Here is a 23,250-nt window from a genome sequence, read left to right as displayed (position 1 = left end):
CATTCAATCTATTTTATTTATTTGTTTATTAGATAGGAGATAATAGGGGACCTGATTAGTTTTAATCAGGGGCGGAGCCAGGGGGCTGGCTTGGGCCCCGGCCCCCCTAAAATGTAAAATTATTATTTTGGCCCTTAAATTTTTTTAAAAATTTTAAATTAGTAAAGGTAAAATTGCACGTTGGCCTCTCTAAAATTATCAAAATTCATTTTAATCCTTTACAAATTATAAAGATATAAACTATAAAAAATTAAAATTTCATCCGCCCCTAAAAAGATTTTCTGGCTTCGCCGCTGGTTTTAATGTTATTGGTATAGCATTTTGTTGTTATTGAGTTCTTTTTTTCTTAACACTAGGTAATAATAAAGCTAAAATTAAGGGAAAATGTCGAAACGAAGACGTGGAAGATCAAGTGGAAACAAGTTCAAGATGTCACTAGGTTTACCCGTGATTACCACCATGAACTATACTGATAACACCGATTCTAAGAACCTCTACATATTTCCATGTAAGGAATCAAGGGCCGCCTCAATCAATTGCCGCGCCAGCTTGTATTGAAGACATGGTGATGGCTTTGTCAAGAAAAGAAGCCTGATCTATGGAAGGTCTTGTTTATCGTCATTGTGAGGCAGCGCAAGCCTTGGCGTTGAAAGGATGGTGTTTACATGTACTTTGAAGATATTGTTGGTGTTATCGTGAATCCGAAAGGAGAAACGAAAGGTTCTGCCGCTACCGGTCCAATTGGGAAGGAGTGTGTTGATCTGTGGCCAAGGATTGCAACTGCAGCCAATACCATTGAAATTGAAATAACACATTACTAATAACATTAAACTAAATTGTTTTAAGAGATATTTTAAGATAAAAAATTTGTAATACATTTTTAAAAATTGATTTTAAAATTTTGTAAACTATTTTATATTTAATGCTAAAAAAGTATAAAAAATATTTTAAATATAATATCAAAATTTTTATTCATTTTAAAAGTTTCATAAATTTAAAATAACATATTTAAAACAATTTTACAAGTTTTTAAAGTTGAAAATATTGTTTAGAATTTTTTAATAAAAAGGTTTTAAAAAATTAAATAAAAAAATACATTATCAAATTTTAAATAAATTACACAAGTTTAAATCAATTTTTATGATTGTGACTATTAAATATTTTAAATTATTATTTAAATATTAACAATGTTATAAAACGCATGGCAAAAAAATTTGTAAGAAAATATAAGATAAATATCAATGACTTGTTTGTTGTGTAAACTCAAGTCCATCAAAATTTTAAACTTTACAGATGAAAAAGATTATATGGGAAAGGCAAAGTATATCCTAAAGAATGGTAGAGTTCTAGAGAAGTTGGCAGTACTTACAGAACCACACTATTCTGAAGAAGAAAACTTGAAGATATTCCTAGTGTTGTCGGCTTTACCAAGGGAATCAAAGCAATGCTGCATCTTGGTGGTTTGATGTAAACTTGTATTGTTTTGCTCTATTGGTCTCGCTCTTATTTATGAATGACTCTTTTGCTTCTGATTTTTAACTATGTTATATCAGTCAGCTTGTAAATGTAAAAGAGAATAATTAAAATTGGAAGAAGAAAAAAAGAAGGTAACCCATGCCCTTAAATGGTCTTAGTGGATCAAACATTTCTTTGGTGGACCCTAAACATTCCCAATAAAACTTCAAGAACTCGATAAAAACTTGAGACTAAAACCAAGCATAAACACCCTAAAAATAGTACTACTGCTGTTGAGAGTCCAAAACCAACCTCCCCTCAAGAAGGTTATTCACCGGAGAATCTGCAGTCTCTTATCAAAGCTGATATCTATATATACGAAAATAAGGATGTTCAAGCTGATGCAATAGTATTGTTTAGAGGGATCTGTAAATGTTCGATCACTTATTCTGTCAGCTCGATCTCTGAAGGTTTGTTCCTTGACAAACCCTCTTATTTCTACTATTAAAGTCTCCTTATCAATGATAATATATATTAACAAGTTATTGATTGTTGCAATGTCTAGATTTTAGATACTTTACAATATAATGACAGTGCAATGTTTCTCACTATCATAGCCAGGGATTTAAATAGCGGTCCGTTACCGAAATAGAGGCCATTATATAGCGGTAGCGGCACCGTCCGAAACCGCTACTGCCGAAACCCGCTATACTCGCAATACACAATAAGTAATATAAAATTCACGATCGCGATACCTGCAATGACCGCAATAGCATCCGTTATGTCCGCAACCGCGATAAACGCAATGCAACCGAAAACGCGACCGCGACCGCAATTTAAATCCCTGATCATAGCTTCTTTTAAGCTGTATGTATTATTCTAAGTTCTTGCTCTTATGCTTATGCATGACTCTTTTACTTCTAATTATGAATGAGTTATGCCTGATATATCACTCATCTTGCAGCTGTGATAGAAAAGCATTGAAATTGGAACCTGTTAACACTGCCCGATAACTGAAACCTTCAACGCTAGGTTTTGCAGCTTGCGATGGCGTCTCGTTTGATGTTCTCAATTGCTTCAACTTCTTCATGATCTTATGATGAAGGCTTCCCTCGTACTCTATACCCGGCATAGGCCCTAGCTAAGTATATATTGTAGTTTACTGCGGACACAGCAGATATACAGATGGAGTTGCTGCTGGCACTGCAGCATGTTGTCTTGATGAACAAGCTTCACAACTCTTCTTCTTCTGTCACTCCTTGCGTGATATATATATTTAAATGTACTTCAAATCCAAAGAATTGTGGGACTCTTACAATCAATGTCGATGGAAGCCCAAAAGTTGGTTTTGTCAACAGAACCAGTAAACTTTACAATCAAACACTTCAGGTTGCCAACTAAGGCTATTTCGTCCTTTGGTATCGATAATAACATCCTCGAAGAAAGGCCTTGGAGCATAGGCCAAAAATTCAAGCCCCTTCTCATCCTTCCAAGTAAAAGTAAGCCTCCATGATTTTCTGTAGGCAAAGATGAATTGCAGAAAAACAAATACAGTAATCATGTGATGGCACTATATTTGAGTTCCATTAATTGCTTCATTTTGATATCTCTGGTCTTTAATCATCTCTTAAATGAAAACTGGATAGGTTCAAATCATCTTAATACACCTTGTCGAAAGGAAATCAAACCATAGATTATCTCTTGGTTTCATAACTGAACCATTCAAGGAAACCATAGAAATTTTTAGTTGGAACCGCAAATCCTAATTTAAAAGTTGTTCCATTTTGCTGCAGATAAATTGAAGCAGCCAAGCACTTTCACTGTCTTAAGACTTGGAATTCAAGAACATTAGGGATTCATGCTATAACATGTTATTTGATGTTGCAACAAATACCAGAAATACATATGCGATTAAATCTTAAAACCCCAGAAGTGGAATTATTGTTAATGCTTAAAATCCCCATTGTTGAAAAGTCAAATTAAAAGGGGTGTTGAAAAATCAAAAAAATGGGAGGTGCAAGTGGCACCGAAAGAAAAAAATGGTAGGCAAGTTGTTTAAAGTTGAATGGGATAATTGCAATTTTGGTCCCTAATTTTTTAGGCCATTTGCAAGTTAGTCCCTGAACCTCAACTATAAATAGGCCTAACCATTTCTCATTTACACCATCCCAACCAATCTTTCTCTCTTAGTTTTCTTTCTTCTCCCATTTGAGAATTCTTAAGGAATCCTATTTGTTTGTAATATTTTGAAGATAGTAAAGTTATCATCTGGTGTTAGTGCCCGAGGACGTAGGTATAATTTACCGAACCTCGTTAAAACTCTTGTGTTCTTTCTTGTCCTATTTTTCTTTCAATATTTGAGGGTATAATAGTAGTATTTAATTGTGCTATTAAATTACTATAGAAGGGATATTCTGACTAAGGAAAGACTTGGTATTTAAGAGATCCATGTGATCCACCTCTCTTCCTTGGGAATTGAACTTTGTGTGATTTTTAGTACAATAATTTACACGCTTCCGACCCTATTGGAACAACAAGTGGTATCAAGAGCCGAAGGTTAATCGTAGTATGCTCTGTGGTTGCAGTTTGAATTGATCTTCCACATCAGAAAAGATTTCCTTAGGTATATTGAAAGATTATGGAGAAAACGGTCGGTGTAGGAGCTTCAACATCGTCCATGTGGACAAGACCAACAATTGCAAATGCAAGACTGGCTGTGGAGATCTTTGATGGCACGGGCCATTTTGGTATGTGGCAAAGTGAGGTTCTAGATGCCCTTTTTCAGCAGGGTCTAGACATTGCCATTGATGAAGAGAAACCAGATGATGTACAGGAGAAAGATTGGATCCACTGCATATTACCATGTGTTTGGAGGTATGGTCTGGAAAACCGGCTACAGATTATGATTCCTTACATGTGTTTGGATCCACTGCATATTACCATGTGAAGGAGTCAAAGTTAGATCCGAGGGTAAAGAAAGTTCTCTTTATGGGAATCACTTTTGGAGTGAAGGGATTTCGTCTTTGGTGCTTAAGCACAAAGAAAATGATCTGTAGCAGAGATGTTACCTTTGATGAATCTGCCACATTGAAAAAGGTAGCAGATAAAGATATTCAGACGAGCAATACTCCACAGCAGGTGGAGTGTACTCCAAAACAGGTGGAGTTTGAGCAGATGGGGATTTGCCCAGTTAATAAGTCTAATTCTCCAGCCACAATGGAGGAATTAGAGGTTGAAGAGGTTCTGACCCAAGAACCACTAAGTACACCAGAACCAGTTGCAGTTGCAAGGCCACGGAGAGAAATTCGTAAACCTGCTCGATTTACTGATATGGTGGCCTACGCCCTTCCCGTTGTTGATGATATTCCAATCACTTATCAAGAAGCAATGCAAAGCTTAGAAAGTGATAAATGGAAAAGCGCCATGGATGAAGAAATGCAGTCTCTCCTGAAGAACAATACTTGGGAGTTGGCGCAATTACCGAAAGGTAAAAGGGCAATCTGATGCAAGTGGGTATTCGCAAAGAAAGATGGATCTCCTAGCAAGAAGGATATTCGCTACAAGGCAAGATTGGTAGCTAAAGGCTACGCTCAGAAGGAGGGAATTGACTATAATGATGTATTTTCCCCTGTTGTGAAGCATTCCTCCATTAGAATTTTGTTGGCCTTGGTAGCACAGTTGAATTTGGAACTAGCTCAACTTGATGTTAAGACGGCTTTCTTGCATGGTGAGTTAGAAGAGGAGATCTATATGACTCATCCCGAAGGATACACAGATGCTGGTGGTAGAAATTGGGTTTGTAAGCTGAACAAATCGCTATATGGATTGAAGCAATCCCCGAGGCAGTGGTACAAGCGATTTGATAGCTTTATGAGAAGGCAGAAGTACACAAGAAGCAAATATGACAATTGTGTGTATTTGCAGAAGCTGCATGACGGATCTTTCATTTATCTACTCTTGTATGTTGATGATATGTTAATCGCTTCGAAGAGCCAAAAAGAGATAGATAAGCTGAAGGCTCAGTTGAATCAAGAGTTCGAGATGAAAGATCTAGGTGAGGCCAAGAAGATTCTCGGCATGGAGATAAGTAGAGATAGACAGAGAGGCAAGCTTTGTTTGAATCAGAAGCAATATCTGAAAAAGGTATTACAATGTTTTGGTGTAAATGAAAACACAAAACATGTAAGTACCCCACTTGCTTCTCATTTGAAACTTAGTGCTCAATTATCTCCGAAAACTGAAGAAGAAAGAGAATATATGGCAAAAGTCCCATATGCTAATGTAGTTGGGAGTTTGATGTATGCGATGGTGTGTACGTGGCCTGACATTTCACAAGTTGTTGGAGTTGTGAGCAGGTATATGCATGATCCTGGAAAAGGACATTGGCAAGCTGTGAAATGGATTCTACGGTATCTTCGAAAAACCATAGATGTTGGTTTAATTTTTGAACAAGATGAAGCACTTGGTCAGTTTGTAGTTGGATATGTTGATTCCGACTTTGCTGGTGATTTAGATAAACGTCGTTCAACTACGGGGTATCTGTTTACCCTTGCGAAAGCCCCAGTGAGTTGGAAGTCTACCTTACAGTCTACAGTAGCTGTGTCTATTACAGAGGCAGAATATATGGCAGTTACAGAAGCTGTTAAGGAGGCTATTTGGCTTAATGGATTGTTGAAAGACTTAGGAGTTGTTCAAAGTCACATAAGTTTATATTGTGACAGTCAAAGCGCTATTCATTTAGCGAAAAATCAAGTCTATCATTCAAGAACCAAGCATATCGACGTAAGATATCACTTTGTGCGGGAAGTCTTTGAAAAAGGAAAAATTCTACTTCAGAAGATTCTGACAGCAGATAATCCCGCAGATATGATGACCAAGGTGGTAACAACAATCAAGTTTAATCATTGTTTGAACTTGATTAACATCCTGAGAATTTGAGCACCTTCAGGTGTATGGCGCTCGAGAGCGCATTTGGAGGCACTACAAAAGATAACTTTATCGAATTTGGGGAGTTGAAGGAAGTGTGTGAAGATGTGATTATCCTAATCAAATCTTCAAGGTGGAGATTGTTGAAAAGTCAAATTAAAAGGGGTGTTGAAAAGTCAAAAAAATGGGAGGTGCAAGTGGCACCGAAAGAAAAAAATGGTAGGCAAGTTGTTTAAAGTTGAATGGGATAATTGCAATTTTGGTCCCTAATTTTTTAGGCCATTTGCAAGTTAATCCCTGAACCTCAACTATAAATTGGCCTAACCATTTCTCATTTACACCATCCCAACCAATCTTTCTCTCTTAGTTTTCTTTCTTCTCCCATTTGAGAATTCTTAAGGAATTCTATTTGTTTGTAATATTTTGAAAATAGTAAAGTTATCATCTGGTGTTAGTGCCCGAGGACGTAGGTATAATTTACCAAACCTCGTTAAAATTCTTGTGTTCTTTCTTGTCCTATTTTTCTTTCAATATTTGAGGGTATAATAGTAGTATTTAATTGTGCTATTAAATTACTATAGAAGGGATATTCTGACTAAGGAAAGACTTGGTATTTAAGAGATCCATGTGATCCACCTCTCTTCCCTGGGAATTGAACTTTGTGTGATTTTTTAGTACAATAATTTACACGCTTCCGACCCTATTGGAACAACACCCATCTCAGGCCTTAAGTGCAAACCCTGCTTTGAGCTTCTGAATTGTGTAAACATCTGTTTTGAAAGACTTTGCTAAGATATTATCATCAGTGCCTGTTGCCAACACCGTTGAAGGAACTGAGACAGTGCCAGCAGCTGCACTATCGAAAGCTGAAACCGCGATCGCGGAATCATTCTCTGCACAGTTGAACTGATAGTGGACTAATCTCTTTGGGAACACAAAAATATCACCAGCTTGAAGTCTTTGAGTGAATAGCTTGTTAGTAGTGTCAACAAATCCAACTACAAGTATGCCATAGGTGAGAAACAAAAGTTCGGTTGCACGAGGATGAGTATGAGGAGGGTTAACTGAACCAGCAGGGTACTATAAAACAGCATAGGAAACACTTTGTCCATTAAGGACAGGGAATTCAGCCATGGTTGCTTTTGTTACAGTGAAATTAGTTGGTGGATCAGAGGCAATGAGTGGCCTCATGCCAGTATAGGTGAAAAAGTTTCCATCCTATACATTGACTCCAAATGGAACCACAAAATCAGAGGTAATATCAGGATCTCCACTTAGTGCTGATAAAGGGAAGGCAAGAATTGAACTAGTATTGCTAGGAAGAATTGTTGCTTGATAGTCAAGGCCATGGTTGAAAAACCTTGGAAACAATGCTTCTATGCTTTGGAAAGAATTCCATATGTGTGTGTATATATATGGAACAGTTTCTTGGTATTTCCAATTAGATATTTGTTTGATTATTACTCCTTAAAAGTTGATGAAAAAGACAAGAATTATGGTCATAGCAACTATAGGCTCAAAATTTCTTGTCTATGTTCTCGGGTTTTGTTTATTGCTGAGGAATCTGGGATGTTCCTTAGCAGATTCAGATGATTTAGTTAAAGGCATATCCATATTTCCTGTCTTCAATTCTCCGGGAGAAACAATTTCAACTATAGTCCCTAACTACTAAAATAATAACAAATAAATAATTTATTATTGAAATAATATGATATTAAAATTAGGGTAAATTACACCAATAGTCACTCAACTTTAATACAGCTGACAAAACAGTCAATTTGATTTCAATTCAATCACTCAACTTTTAAAAAATGACAAATCGGTCCTACTAACCATTTTTCATTAGTATTTTGCTTATTGCGCATTTGTGATTGGCTGTGGCCTTTGCCCTCGTAAATCTCCCTATCTTGCTACTTGTATTTTATTTTAACAAAAATTTGGGTCACACAACTCTAACACTCTCATTACCAAAATTAGAAGCTTGATGGTCTTTAAGTGAAGATCATCAATGATGGAAATAAATTGCTGATTAAAATAGTAGGATTTGGGATCAAATACGGGTCAATTTTATAAACTCTTTTAAAATTTTTATTTATTTAGTACATATTTCATATGTATTATTATTATTAATTTTAAGCATTATATTTTATTATTTATTATATTATTTTTAAACACAAATTTATATTTTAAATATGTAATTTTTACATATATAAATATATAAAAAAAACTTCTACTATCACTAAAATATTTGTTTAGAGGGTTTATAAGGGTAAGTTTATAGATTTTATATGAATAGTAGTTAAATGAGTAACATAAATCATTTTATTGCATAGAATTTAAACTCTAACTAGAATTAAATCTCGGCTTGACTTAGGGGTGTTAAAAAAATATTAATTTAATATATTATTTTTAATAATATAAAATATTTATATTTTTTAAAATACTTTAATTTTATTTTTTAAATAATTATTTTGTATTAGGCTTAATGCTCAATTTGGTTCTTGGAGTATATTCGATCTTTTTATTTTGATATCTTTTTTTTTTTGGGTCTCAAATTGATACTTAAATTATTATTATATTACCTGCTACTTAAACCCAATTTTTATAAAAGTGTTAAAAAATCAATTAGTATTTTTTAATTCAAAATATGTCATGTGACATCTCTAATCATTTAAATTAAAACAAGTAACATTCATGGTTATTGAAATAATTTAAAAATATAAAATTAATTTTAAAACATTAAGATATTTTTTTTAAAATACCATCGATTTTGGCCGATGTTGATCATCGTTGCACAAATTTTATTTTGGATTTTAATATACTTTTTTTAAAAAATTCAAATTATTCTTTAGAAAATATAATTTTTTTGCAATTTTTTTAAAATATTTCAGTTTTTCTAGAATTTTTTTTTCAATTTTCCGAAGTTAATTTTTTTCAATTTTTAATTACGGGTCTATTATTTTGAATTCTTTTAATTTTTTTCAATTTTTTAATTACGAGTCTATTATTTTGAATTCTTAGAATGCTTTATATAGTTTTGGTCTTTCGCAAATAAAATAAAATTTATTACATATTTTTAGAATATACTTTTTTTTAAATTTGAGGGTTTTTTGTAATTTTTTTTAAATTTAATTATTTTTTTCTATTTTTATAAATATTTGAAGTTTTTATATAACTTTTCAAAATTTACATTTATATATTTTTGAAATTTTTAAAAAATAAATATTAAACTATTTGAATTATTTATATGTTATATTTTAATTTTTTTAATTAATATAATTTACATAATATAAAAAGTAAAAAGAAAGCGATGTTATTCATTTTAATAGCTTCACGTGTTAATTTTTTTTTCTAATTGTATGAATTAAAATATATAATGAAATGATAGTTTAAGTATTAAAAAATAATAAAATAAATATTAAAATAAAAGAAGTGTTATTATTTGTGTAAAAAAATAGATTTAATTCATAAAAAAATATATAAATTCAAACATATCTATAAAATAGCCTCTAGGTATTGTATATAGGAGTGAGTATTCGATCGAGTCGAGTCGGATCGAGCCAAAGATTTTTGAGTTAGTCAAGTTAACAAATCCTATTTTAGTAACCGAACTCAATTTGAATTTTTTCGAATCGAATTGAATCGAGTCAAAAAATTTCAAGTCAAATCGAGTCAAGTTAACGAATCCTATTAATTATACTTAATGTTGCGTTTAGATGGACCGATTATTTAACTAGTAGACGAAGAACAAGATTATTTAACTACATGAACAATATAATGATTTTGCCTTTTAACTTAATGGGTAAACATTTATCAAAATGACGTAGTTTTATCTTTTCTTATTCAAATTTTTAAATAACTCAAATTGTGTAATTCATATTTGAGTTGAACCGAAAAACTTAATTTTTTATTCAAGTTGATCCGAATAACTTAGACTAACTCAAATAATTCGAACTATTTAATTTAAAATTTAAATTTTTATCGAATTTTTCAAATCGAATTTAATTTTGTTGATCCCTAATTGTATAGAAGAATAAAATAAAATAAAATAAAATAAAATAGAATAAGGCAAACTAAGCACTAAGCCTTTTATTCATAGAAGGTCAAAAGATAATGAAAGCTAAATAGTACATTATTGTTAAAATAGTCAACCAAATCAACGGCCAAGAACACTTGTGCAAGATAATATGCAACAAAACAACACACACTATCAAACATTTCTTCTCCTAGACAATGAGTGGATAGAAACTTGAAGTGAAACGAACCACTTTCATTTACTTGTCTCGCCGAACCAAAAAGAACAAATCAAAAGAATCAATGGCTTCAATCCCATGTACTTTTCAAATACCCTGTAGTTCAAAACCCGTAAATTCTCTTCCATCTCTGCCAAAACTCAGTTCCAAGTTTCTAGGCTCTCAAAAAACTCTATCTTGGTCAAGGCCTTCAAGAATTGGACCCTCTAATGGTTCAAGAACTCAATGCTGGTTCAAGTTTGGTAAGAACGGCGTTGATGCTGAAGGTGCTGGCATTTATGGCAGCCAGGGCAGAGATGATTTTGACAGGGACGATGTTGAGCAGGTTGTTCTTTAAGCTTTATACTTTTGCAGCTTTGCTTTTCTTTGTCGAACAACTTGTTCTTGTTCAATCTGTTCAGGTTATAGAAAGTGTGAGATTGTTTGCTTAATGGGTGTTTTTAGCTTTTTAATGCTATTTTTTCTTGTTTTTACTTATTGGTTGTTTGGTAATGAAGAAAAAGAACTAGGGAATTCAAGCATTTTCCCTGCCTGGAAAAGGAACCTAATTCTTCACCAGAGCTCTTAAAAGCTTAGATAGAGGATGCTAGATTGAAGGGTAGAAAACAATTTTCTTTTTAAATTCTTCGAGATGATTTCATGATGATATATCATTATTACAAACATATAAAGAGGATTGAAAATTAATCAACTTATTGAATGGTTGTTAATTATTATGTCATCTCCAGAGAATGGAAATGTGTGGATGTTAATAGATGAATCTCTTGTGAATATGTTGGAGTATCGTACCCTAGATTCATGCCCGAGTATGTGTTTGTTCGAACATAAATACTCTTTTTAAGGAACTGTTTGATACACGTATGTATACGAAAGCTTTCTTTGTTTCTTCCATTGATGGAGCTAATTTGTTTTGCAGTACTTCAATTACATGGGGATGCTTGCTGTTGAAGGTTCCTACGATAAGATGGAAGCTCTTTTGAACCAAAACATACACCCAGTAGACATTTTGTTGATGCTGGCTGCCTCGGAAGGTGACAAGCCGAAAATTGAAGAGCTGTTGAGAGCTGGAGCTAAGTATGATGTCAAGGATGCCGATGGGCGTACCGCCCTTGAGAGGGCTGTCAATGAAGAAATAAGAGACTTCATTCTCGGTTTCTCTGTGCAAAAAGCTTGACATGGTCAAATCGATCTATTTCAATCACTGATATAAAACTTGATCTTGTCTGTTTATACCTAGTTTGAACATTGTTGGATAGAGAGAAAAAAGCTAGTGTTTCGTGTATTAAATCTGCCTATAAATTGGATAAACTTCCACTACCAGCTCAAATGATGATATAACTTTACTGATTTACACTGTCATCTGTATAATTTCATTCTGAAATACGGAAAATAAAATGGTGTTTATGGAAGTTTGAACATCTATTTGAAGTAAAGCTCAAGCAGCTTCTTCAAAGTGTCAAATACGCTCGTAAAAGGGTTAAATGCAACAGGAGCCTTTAGTTCAAGATCAGGGAATTCGTTTGTTAGAGCTTGTTGCATCCCAGGCATGGACATCATAGCAGCTAGCTGACTGTTGGACATCACTTGACAATCTTGTGGGGTGTCCTTGATTTTGCTTGGGTCATATCCGTAATTTGACAAGTACGATTTGTACTTCTCTATGAACTCATGTCCCGGATTTGGTGTTCTTGAGTAGATCTGAAACAATAATACCAGATTCACAAAGAACCAGTTTTACATATCTGAAATATTGAGATTCTGAATCAACTGTTGTATTTCTGTATGATTTGAACAAGAAATCAGTCTTTTGCCTCGATATACTCGTATCTAATATCTGTGTTAAGAACACCCGTACTGTAATGAGTATTTAATGTATGCTTCATCAAATATGCTATTTGTTTACCTGGATAAAACTTGTGTCTTTTGCTCCTGAAACAAGGGAGAAATTGTCATAATCGGTAGCAATCACATCGTAAGGTTCTTTGGGGATGAAAGGCAATGTAGGGAAACGAAGGTAGCACTTCTCTTTAATCATCTCTTGCTTTTCTAAATCAGTTTCATTCTTCACCAAATCTTCATCTGAAAGGCATTGAACCTTTCCTCTTATTCCGGTAATATACCCGTCCGGCCCTCCATGAACACAAAACGTATCAACCTGTATAGCAGGTGTTTTCATGTCGAATGTATAAACTCCCTGCAAATTAATTGATTACAACATGTGTGGTTTTAGCAATCAAAGTTTGGGAGTCAAAAAAAAGTTTTGACAGGATGAAATCTATAACAGTAATGAAGATGAGATAAGCAACTAGTACTAGCTTCCAGTTCTGAAAAAACTAGCTTGAAATCCGGTTCGATTTTTTATTCGTTGAATTGCATATGGTCAAGTGAAACTCAAGAAACCTATGATAATTGAAATAGTTCAAGCTTCTGTCAGTCACAACAATAGCAGGTAAAATTAAAATATTTGTGGAGACCTGCACCCGTATAGTGACCCGAAAGTTTTACAGTTTCCCACAAAAAGTGACTCTCAAGTATGAGCTTAAGTCTCTACAAATATATTATAGCGGATCCTCAGAGTTTCTCAATATGGGAGTAAATCAGTAAAGTGTCACAAAATCAGTTATGTATCTAACTTTTAGGGTGTGTTTGGTTAGGTGGAAAAGTGGAGAGATGGGAGGAGGGAGTGGAAAAGTGTAAAGAAAATATATTTGGGGTGTGCTTGGTTGGAAAGAAAAGTGAGAGAAAAGAAAATAGGAGGGGTGATCATTTTCCATCCTCATGCCTTCAAACCAATTCTTATAAATTGGAATGATGTGAGAGAAAATGGAAGAAGTGTATGTTAGTTCAAATTATATATTTTTCAATTGTTTTATTTTATCTTCCCTACCAAGGACACCTATGGAAAGAATATTTATATTTTCCATCTTTCTATTTTTCTACCCCTTCAATTTTCTGTCCTTCCAATTTCCTTTCCACTCTACCAACAAAGCCTTAATGTTTACCTGAGTGCAATGACAGTCTTCTTGACCCTGTCCTGCAAATCCGCGTTTGAGTGATGCTACTTCGAACCACCTTCCAGAATATCTAACAGGATCAAAGTTCTTTGCTGTCATCCCTCTCATCATCATTAGCTTTCCATTTCCTTCACCAGAATCTTCTTCAAGGGGTAGAGTTAGTTCATTATCCGTGGCACTTGCAAGCTGGCAGATGCTGGGGTGATGAGATAAATCAGCAGCAAGAACCTACCAACGAATGGCAATTAAGTATAAAACATAAAGCACTCCGTACTGCAATGCTATGATTTCCACATAGAGGGCATTGGAATTTGGAAAGTACTTATCCCAACATCTAGACAACTTTGAAGCTTAATTTGAGTGGATATTTGAATTTCTTACAATCTTAATAGTGTTACCACATGCAGGGATGCCTTTTTCATACTGAAAAGAAGCTTATAAACTGACGAACCATTAGACAAACCTCTTCGGATAAATTCATCAAACAATGACAAAACCATTGGGAATAGAAAAAAAGCAACTACCTCACCTGGTTTGTTTGAGACAAAAATATCAAAGATGCAAGGCCTGAAACAATATGACTTGCAATAACTTTATTAGGAGGGCTCTTGATAGAGCAATTTAATGTCAGCTTTCCAGGCAATCCCCTGTAATGACACAGTCAAATGTCAAAGATAAGGGTTAAATGTTAGAGCATGTTGATGGGTTTCTGAAATTCTAAAAACCCATCAATTAAGACACATGAAACATCTAAAATGAAGTACCCTATCGCCAACCTTTATTATGCAAACTCAATACCAAAACTGCTATTAAACCATATATAATTGTGAAGCCATGATCATCTCGCTTTAAAGGTTCACAAATGCCCTCATACATAATAACAAAATGTCAAGTAAAACAAGCAGCATTTTCACCAATTCTACACACTATTCGAGCTACCATTTTTCTCTTTCATGAATTCTCAACTTTCCAGTAAACTTCAATCAAAAACCCTATAATAAAGCTAAATGAAAGAAACCCAGATAAAAAAAGAAAAGACCCATCAATAAGAAGAATGGGAGAAGTTGAAGGTACCTGGGAATATGAGGAGGATGAGAGGATGAACAACATTGGCAGAGAAGCAGTGGTGAAGTTTGATGATAAAGAATTGCGTTCACCATAGTTATCTGCCTTTAAGCCCTTAACTTTTTGTCTATAATGCTTCAATACAATCTCTCTCTTTCTCTAAAAGTTGTTCCAATTGAACTCTCTTTAATCTGCTTTCACTTTTTTCTTTCTTTTTCAGCTAATCTTTTCTTTTGAGCTCCAATTTATATTCACTGTTGGGAACTTCTGAAAATATCTAGAAAAGGAGGACGTTTAATGTTTACAGTTAATAATGGTTAACATCATGCAATAAAACATAGTAAATCTGTAAATGGGATATTTGTGATGTTGGGTCAGTCTCCAATCTTTGCATTTTGTATATAAATAAGGTCCCTTGACATGTACTCAACTATACAATTTTTTTACATGATTTTGACGATTCAGTTGTTCAACATGACAATTCAGTTTTTGTTTTTTTTTTTTTTTACATTGACGTTGAATATTTAATATACTAATAGTGTATTTTTTATTTTATAAATAATTTTAAAAAATTGATATAATTTTTTTAATATTTATTTTTAAATATTTTTAATATACTCAGAGCATTTATTTAAAAACATTATTTAATAAAATTTTAAAGGTGTCCTTTTTATATAAATTTCTAATAAATATATATTTTCTCAATTTTTTAATAATATTCTTGACCCACACATCAGTGATAAGTGTAGCATGATTTAGTTTTTCAGTCTATTTTGAAGCCAGTAGCCCAGTACGAATAAAACAAAAATAAATTTTAAAAAATACAACCCATGAATTACAGGCCTGTTAACAGCAAGATGAAATGCCACGTCATTCTTAAATAGCAACCTACGACAAAAATTACGCCACGTCATTACCTTCCAAATAGGAGATGAACACTCTTATAAACTAACTCTTTTCAATGCTCTTGTTTGTTTCCCCCTTTTCTTTTCCCCCCTCTGCCCTAACCCAGCCGGCATACTTTGGAAACCCGACCCGAAAAATATTCGGGTTCCTAACTGATCCCTTCAGCTTCTCCATACTCAGGTTTTAGCTTCTCTCTGTTAAAATTTATGTTTTTATTTGCACTTTATTGATTTCTTATTTGTTCTTAAATGTAAAACTTTTTTATAATAAATTTTATAGTTTTAAGTTGTTTATCTGATAAAATATGGGATTTTGAGACTTGGGTTTGTTGAAATGAGTGATTTTGAAATCTGGGTTGACGTCGAAAGCACTTGTTTTTGTTTTGTTTTGTTTTGTTTGTAATTTGTTTGTGTATAGTAATGGGTCTTTCTTGTTGTTTAGTATTGTAGGTTGGCTTCTGAATTGGACTTTTAAATTAGACGTTCAAAAGTTGGACTTAAAATCAATTGAAGAAATTTTATTGAATATCTACAAAATTGGTTTGTGAAGAAATGTCTTTGATACATTGTGACAACCTGTAAATTATTAAATTCCAGTTGTTTAGGGCTCTAGTAATGGATTTGTCTCTATGATCTTAAAAAGGTATTTATGAAGTATAGCATTGAGACATATGGGTAGTTAAGTCTTGGGAGTATTCTGTCTATATTGTGAGAGTTTGAAGAGTTACAATGTGTATTTGAATTACGAAGTATCTATCCCTATGTGATTTTCAATGATAATTTTTTTTTGTATGCAGACCTTTTAGTTCTTCCATGTGACATGCATAATTGATAGTCACATTTACTGCTTTTTCAGAGCTTCGAAATGTCAACTGGCCCTGGACTTGAGTCTCTTGTAGATCGTAAGCATACTGTGATAACCCCTTTGTTTCTTGGAATGTTATAAGCGCAAACAAAAAGTGGGGCTGCGTCCGCCTCTACCTTCAGACCCTTTCTCTATTCCTTATCTTCTTGAACATTTTCTGTCGAAGTTATTGTGTGTTGGCATTGTTTATCGTCTTTGTCTTTATCAAACTCTGAACCATCTTCCTTTATGAACAGAGACAATCTCAGTCATCACAAATGATGGGCGCAACATAGTGGTATGTTAAGGAATTCTTGCTATGCATTTCTTTATCCTTTTGAAATAAGATAATTTTATTTGCTTAATTCTAAACTATTTTAGTTTCAATGAGATCCTAATTTGCAACATTACTCCTTTGTTTTTCCTCTCCCAAATGCCCAGGGAGTCTTAAAAGGCTTTGACCAGGCCACAAATATCATTCTCGATGAATCTCATGAACGTGTGTACTCCACCAAGGTTCGTGCCCTTATTCAACTCATTTTGTACATTTAACCACTGGCACCTAGTTGATTGAAGAAGCAAGAGGTTTTTCTTTATCATAATTCAAAATACATATGAACAACTTCTTAGCCTCTATTTGATCCTTTCTTTCCCGTCGTTTGTTCATCCTAAATATGATATTATTCAATTGGAATAGTTTTATTATGATTTACGAGTTGAAATTTGCAGGAAGGTGTTCAGCAGCTTGTATTGGGTTTGTACATAATAAGAGGCGACAACATGTACGTCGCTTTTCGGTTTCGTTTTCTATTCATTATTTGGAATTTTCAGTTGTTAACTCGGTTGACTTCCTTAGCATTTTATGCTTTTCATTATTGCAGAAGTGTTGTTGGTGAACTAGATGAAGAGCTTGATTCTGCTCTTGACTTGTCAAACCTTAGAGCACATCCTCTGAAGCCTGTTATCCATTGATTGAACAATGAAAGCTCATGGAGTTGCTATAGACAACATGTATTAATTTTTTGATGCATTTTTTGTTATATTTTATTGGTAGCTGTTTAAATGCTTCATTCATATTGATCATGAGCTAGCATAAAAGGTGAAATTTTGAATGCTGATATCTAATCTGGGACTCAATGTAAGGGTTGCAAATTCAACTGAAAATAAATGAACTCTCTGATTTGCGAAAATCCAATGACATATGTACAAATTAAATATCCTCTTGTAAAATCAAGACTAACCAAAAACGAACTGTAAGAATGACTTGTTGAATTGATCAATCATCCTAAGAGACTATTATTGAGATTTCCACGGGTGAGCAAGCTATAAAATGCATCTGTCTTGTCACCTCCGCTGCTTTCACTTCCTTTTGAAGGAAGATCAGTTGGATTCGTTGTTGATGGACCAGTCCTTAATGGAAGATCAGTTGGATTTGCTGGTGAAGATGCTGGCCTTTTTACAGATACAAAAGCCACTTTCCTCGTATTAGACATCACTTTTAAACTATCAGAGATAGCAGAAGTGCAGGCATCTGCAACCGAGTAAGCTTGGGATACATTTTTCAGTTCACTGTTTTCTAAGAAAACAGCGTCATCTCCGTTTTCAGCAACATTTTCAACCTGCATCTTCTCACCGTCATGGTCTATTGTGATGTCAGTTATAGAGCCTTTCATAGGAGGTGATGTTTCTGCATCAGCCTTCTCAGCAGTTGGTTCATCATCTACTTTTTCAGCAACATTTTTGATGGATCAGATTATTGTCTTAATCCAATTAAGGTACCCTAGTAAAGAGTCTAGTTGATGAACGTTTTTACCTCCAAGAAACGACTCGATAGTCTCATACTGCACTGCATTACCTCCTGCTGAAACTTCTCCATCATTGCCCCTTTCTTGCATTTCAATCTCACATCTATTTGTCCTCTCAACCAATACAAACTTATCCGTGTTCCAGACACACTCTAGGGTGACAAAGTCCTCTTTTTTCGGAAAAAACTCTCTATATACCTGCATCATTGTGAAGTAAAAAGGCTAAGGCTCCACTTCTATGCAACTGGACCATAAGAATCTACCAAATATGGACCATGGGTCAACCTCAATTCCTTGATGAGTTATTTTAATGGACTGTTTCTTTTGGGAGAGAGAAGAGACAGTGTTGAACACTGGGACCGTATCAAGTAATATCTGCAAAAAGGAAACTAAAGTTTGAATTCCATGCTACTTAAAACAGGTCCATTAACCATGTAAATTCAATTAATGCAGTCACATAATGACCTAAATGGGGTATATAACTGTTTCTACAAAATTCAACTATTCAATTGGAAGTTTTTAAACTTACTTGTTGAACCAAAACTCGAAGGCGTGCAAGGAGAGCTAAAACAGTCAGAGAAAATCCCATAAAAAATGAGCGAGCTACCAGAGTAGATATTTCACTATAACATTGTCAAGGTAGTCAAAAGATGATAGAATTTCTTTGATGGCTTTAGCACATGTATTTTAAGGATTCACCAATATATGAGTCACTACCTAGCCTATTAACACAAAACAAAATCTAAAGTCAACTTTCAACCTCTATTTTGAAGTCTCCCAATCCTTATGTATTATCCAATTTAATAAAAGAAACTCATAGAGGATACGTCGCTGCTCTCAACATTGGCTCAACAATCTGCAAGAGAAACACAGAAACCATCCATATATAAATACTGAGGCAGGAAGCAGGATGAATGCGCATGATTACATAGTTATTTGGTCACAATAATCCTCGATAGTTGCATCCAGCCAACTGCCTCAAGGATGTGGTATTGCTCGAATTTAAAGATACCAAAAATATAAACTAATAAAAGTCATCAAAGAATTAATACATGATAATCTTAAGCGGGGACTGATAATAGAATATCTGAATTTTTATAATATACACCATTATGCCAACTAATTTTCTTTTTTTATATTTCCAGTACAACCAAAACACTAAACAAGGGAATTAAAGAAGTAAGTTGAGATGCAACATAAACATACAGATAGACAAGAAGGCTACAGGCACAATAATGTAAATGAAAAATAATAATGAAATCTAAAGATGATAAATCTAAGACAAAAGGAATCGGAATAAATTTTTGGATTGAGGACAAAGTCAGGCAAGAAAATCAATAAGCTAGCAAAGTAAAAGATAATGATTTCAACGAAACTGGTAATAGCAAGCAATAAAGTATGAGGACGAAATGAGAACGTAATATGTACTTGTGATAGTAAGCGTGCTGCCCCCAAAAGTTGGTCCATAAAATTAGGTTTTCCAACATCATTTTTTCTTCTCTTCAAACTGTAAAGCAAACAAAATGAATGAACTCCAAAATTTAGTCTCCGCTAAATACATATCAATATCTGATCATAGAAAATGACATGATTAAAGTTCAAGCTTAAGAGTGATTGTCAGGTGAGACAATATTGCAACTTATTCTTGCATCACCTCCTATACCAAAAGATGCATTAGACAAAGAGATAACAACCTACATATCCATGGCTGCAGCATAAATAATCCTTTTGATTTTAGGCTCCCTAAGCTACTGCAAATTTGCATCAACCAATAGAAAACAAATGCATTGCTTTTTTTCTCAGTCCTTGTGAAGCCAAAGCCAGTATTCAAATGCATGTAGTTCACCGATCAAATGTAAATGTAGTAACTGTTAATATGCATACCTTTCTAAAAGTTGCACCTTTTGTTTAGGTCTGATTCCAGTGATAACTAGAAAGCAGGAACTTATTAATTCCTCCAAATTAGCAGATTTCAACAATCTCAAGTCCCTCCTTACCTAATTTCACACAGAAAAGAAAATTTTGGCACGCATAAGATGAAAATAGAATTAACAAAAATTCTCGAGTATTAAATTGGTTATATAACTCATCACCTGGGAAACAAGGATTTTAACTCGTTCCTTCTTTAAAAAAACAACAGATAGAAAAAGTTCAGATCTTATAGTTATAATGTCCTTTTCTCTTCCCTCGGCTTTCTCGGCAATCAAACATCTTTTCTCAAACTGGGCATTATCCTTTCTAACAAAAAGAACCATATACAACCCAAAACTCCTATAAATTTATCTCCTCCTCTTTCGGTCTCTCAACTTTCTCACCATCCAAACAAACCCCAGAAAACTAAAACCCCAAAAAAATCAAATTAAGAAGAAATAAAATTAACCTTTAAAAGATACTGAAAATATGATGACCTTCTATGCTGGTTCTTGTTCTTGTAAACAATTCTTCCGAAGATGCCACACTCTACTTCAAGCTGACCCAAAAGAGACTTCAATTTCTCTTCTTTCGTAGAATCAATTTCAGAATCCATCGTTTTGCTTCTTCCTGTTTTCTTTCGCAGATTATTAACCAAAATTCAATACAGGTAAGGGTTTAAGGTTGTCTTTTAAGGGTTTTGGACCAAGAAGAAGAAGAAACCGCTAGATCCTACAAAATTTGGGTTTTAACCTAAGATTTACTAACGGGCTCTAAAAGATTATAAACGAAGATTTGGGTTTGGAACAATGAATCCAATTAAATTGGGCTCATACAAAAACCAATTTTTTTTTCTTGCATAAACAGACTACCTCAGTACAAACATCAACAAGACGTATAGTTGATTCAAAATTTTAAAATAAAAAATTGAACAAGTATATTAAGATATTGTTTAATCAAATACTGTACCAACAATGAGATATGAGAGCCTGTTTATGGAGGATTTGATGAGAAGTTAGAAAAAACATTTAAAGGTTATAATGAGTTGATTGAAAGTGAAAAAGTAGACTATCTTTTCTTATGATACCAAACAAGAAACTAACACCCAAAATTTGATGTTTGTGTTGATTACTTGTGTTACATAGTTATAATAAAAACAATCTAATCCGAGTCCGAGTCCGATCTAATATAATAAAATACTATGAACATCCTAAATGGAGAGTTTTTTACAATACAATTAAACCATTACAACATATTGATATTATATTTCGCATACTTTTTTAATTATATAATTATGTTTAATATTTTCTAAAAATATATATAATTTTCGATGTATTAATAATTCCAAATTATATGGATTTTGAAATATCTTTGATCTCATATAACTATTTTCTCTTTGGGAAGTGGGGTGCAAAGAAAATCTTTGCTAGTCATTTCTATAGTTTCTGTTTGGTGCAAAGATGTACTTTCATTGTCGGTGACAACTTTTTTTTATATTTATTTAATTTATATCTTAAGCTTTTTATCTATAATCTAAACTGTTTATCTCTATCTATATTGGGGTAATGAATTAACTAAATATTAATTTAGGTGAGAATTTATTAAATTATTTTTATATATTAGAAGTAAATTAACTTTTATTCTTTTACATTTTTAATAAAAATTAATATATAATTTGTAAATATTGATGTTTGAATATATGACATATCACCTGTATTAATAAAATATTTTATTTATCACTTTTATTAAAGTATTATTTTAATATTTTTATTATTTTAATGTTTTACACAAGTACATTATGAATATATATTAATAATATCGTTATTTGAGTTGATGTTAAAGGTCAACACAATAGAGCTCAACAAAATTGATAATATCATGATAAATAATTTGAGTGCATTTCATATTATTAATATGATATATTTACTTATTGAAATTTCCTTTCGCTCACCATTTAAACTAATTTTTTCTATTTTAATTTTGTATGTATGGTATATGTGTTATTATTAGTTTTAAACCTTACATTTTATTATTTATTATACGATATTTTTATATGAACATTTTTGTTCTAAAGGTTTCTACGTGTATTGATGGGCGTCGAATCCACCAAAAATAATTCCTACAAAATAGCTCTAATTAGTAGTAGAGCGGTAGTAGGGTCGAGTCCACAGGAATTGGATGCAATAATCAACTTTAGAGTCTGGCTTATAAATAGGATGTCGTGTCAAGGGTCGTGGCTAAAGTCGTGCCCACGACTTAAAACGTACCAGCTGAAAAAGAAGCAACTAAATAAGTAAATTGGAGAATTTTGAAATTGATTAGAAATTAAATAATTAAAACTGCTAAGATAAATAATTAAATAAATCAGAAATTAAATTGGGATTTGCAGTCAAACGTAATGAGCCTTAGCCTTAGACTCGGTCAATTCCGTGTTGAGAATCAATCCTCGAAAATTAATCTTCTCCTCCGATCGATAAGCTGGTTATAGCAGTTAAGAACGTCCTAACCACCAATTCTTCCTCTAGTAGCTGGTTCCGGTACGACCTGCAAACCAACTCTTACCGATTATCTAACCGAGATACACGTGTTCCCGATTCAAGATTTCGATAGCCTTGCGTTCTGAAGAACCCAACTCCAATCAACGGCCTCAACCGTGTGGCTCATTTAAACCCGATCACCTCTTCCTCGATTTGTTCTCGGAAATCCGAATACAGCACGGCCGACTCGAATTTCCAACTGTAAGCAAACACGACTCCAACCCAACGTGCACTTTGACTTGAAATCGAATTCAACTTTAAGAGATGATTGGTCTATCCGATACTTAGGAAAAAGGTGAATACCGATTGGAAGGATTTTAGGCGCGAGTACGAATCTCACAATTCTCGACCGGAAAGAACACCGGCCTAAAGCTAAGATGGAATTTAGTGTGAATTAACCCAATTTGACAAAAGAAACAAAATCAAATGAAAATTGACAGAATGCTAAACTCCAATTTGAAAAGGGAAAAGGAGAGTATTTCTATTCCAAATAGAAGAAGAATACAGAGACAAGGGATGATTTTCTAAGAACTAA

The 23,250-nt window shown here is 33.5% G+C and overlaps 4 protein-coding genes and 2 pseudogenes across 8 annotated transcripts; 3 read left to right on the top strand and 3 right to left on the bottom strand.

Annotated features, from left to right (window-relative positions):
* The first annotated feature begins 384 nt into the window (after nt 1-384).
* On the top strand, nt 385-821 carry LOC107917289 (60S ribosomal protein L23-like; annotated as a pseudogene).
* Nucleotides 822-7,101: 6,280 nt separating this feature from the next.
* LOC107917288 (germin-like protein 9-3) lies at nt 7,102-7,995 on the bottom strand (annotated as a pseudogene).
* A 2,565-nt stretch (nt 7,996-10,560) lies between these two features.
* On the top strand, nt 10,561-12,043 carry LOC107918074 (protein LHCP TRANSLOCATION DEFECT). Its single transcript, XM_016847577.2, has 2 exons — nt 10,561-10,959; nt 11,551-12,043. The coding sequence occupies exons 1-2, from the start codon at nt 10,699-10,701 to the stop codon at nt 11,806-11,808; spliced, it is 519 nt and encodes a 172-aa protein (XP_016703066.1). The 5' UTR covers nt 10,561-10,698; the 3' UTR covers nt 11,809-12,043.
* LOC107918073 (chloroplastic lipocalin) lies at nt 11,930-15,084 on the bottom strand. Its single transcript, XM_041076069.1, has 5 exons — nt 14,723-15,084; nt 14,178-14,295; nt 13,637-13,876; nt 12,538-12,828; nt 11,930-12,332 (listed from the first exon to the last, which is right to left on the bottom strand). The coding sequence occupies exons 1-5, from the start codon at nt 14,806-14,808 to the stop codon at nt 12,054-12,056; spliced, it is 1,014 nt and encodes a 337-aa protein (XP_040932003.1). The 5' UTR covers nt 14,809-15,084; the 3' UTR covers nt 11,930-12,053.
* A 538-nt stretch (nt 15,085-15,622) lies between these two features.
* LOC107916624 (sm-like protein LSM8) lies at nt 15,623-17,652 on the top strand. 2 transcript variants are annotated; one of them, XM_016845931.2, is made up of 6 exons: nt 15,623-15,799; nt 16,475-16,520; nt 16,720-16,760; nt 16,904-16,978; nt 17,192-17,244; nt 17,344-17,652. In XM_016845931.2, the coding sequence occupies exons 2-6, from the start codon at nt 16,484-16,486 to the stop codon at nt 17,432-17,434; spliced, it is 297 nt and encodes a 98-aa protein (XP_016701420.1). In that variant the 5' UTR covers nt 15,623-15,799; nt 16,475-16,483; the 3' UTR covers nt 17,435-17,652. The 2 variants fall into 2 exon arrangements, with proteins under 2 accessions (XP_016701420.1, XP_016701421.1); XM_016845932.2 differs by having other exon boundaries at nt 15,646-15,799; nt 16,416-16,520.
* On the bottom strand, nt 17,621-21,393 carry LOC107916622 (uncharacterized). Of its 4 annotated transcripts, none has more exons than XM_041076068.1 (8): nt 20,648-21,393; nt 20,152-20,264; nt 19,696-19,774; nt 19,095-19,123; nt 18,797-18,890; nt 18,553-18,642; nt 18,276-18,465; nt 17,621-18,185 (listed from the first exon to the last, which is right to left on the bottom strand). In XM_041076068.1, the coding sequence occupies exons 1-8, from the start codon at nt 20,792-20,794 to the stop codon at nt 17,743-17,745; spliced, it is 1,185 nt and encodes a 394-aa protein (XP_040932002.1). In that variant the 5' UTR covers nt 20,795-21,393; the 3' UTR covers nt 17,621-17,742. The 4 variants fall into 4 exon arrangements, with proteins under 4 accessions (XP_040932002.1, XP_016701418.2, XP_016701417.2 ...); XM_016845929.2 differs by having other exon boundaries at nt 17,621-18,182; nt 20,648-21,315; XM_016845928.2 differs by lacking the exon at nt 20,648-21,393 and adding an exon at nt 20,361-20,634.
* Between the last annotated feature and the right edge of the window lie 1,857 nt (nt 21,394-23,250).

The sequence above is a fragment of the Gossypium hirsutum genome, chromosome A01 (genome assembly GCF_007990345.1).
Source record: "Gossypium hirsutum isolate 1008001.06 chromosome A01, Gossypium_hirsutum_v2.1, whole genome shotgun sequence".
Lineage (NCBI taxonomy): Eukaryota > Viridiplantae > Streptophyta > Magnoliopsida > Malvales > Malvaceae > Gossypium > Gossypium hirsutum.
This window is presented reverse-complemented; position numbering and strand designations above follow the sequence as displayed.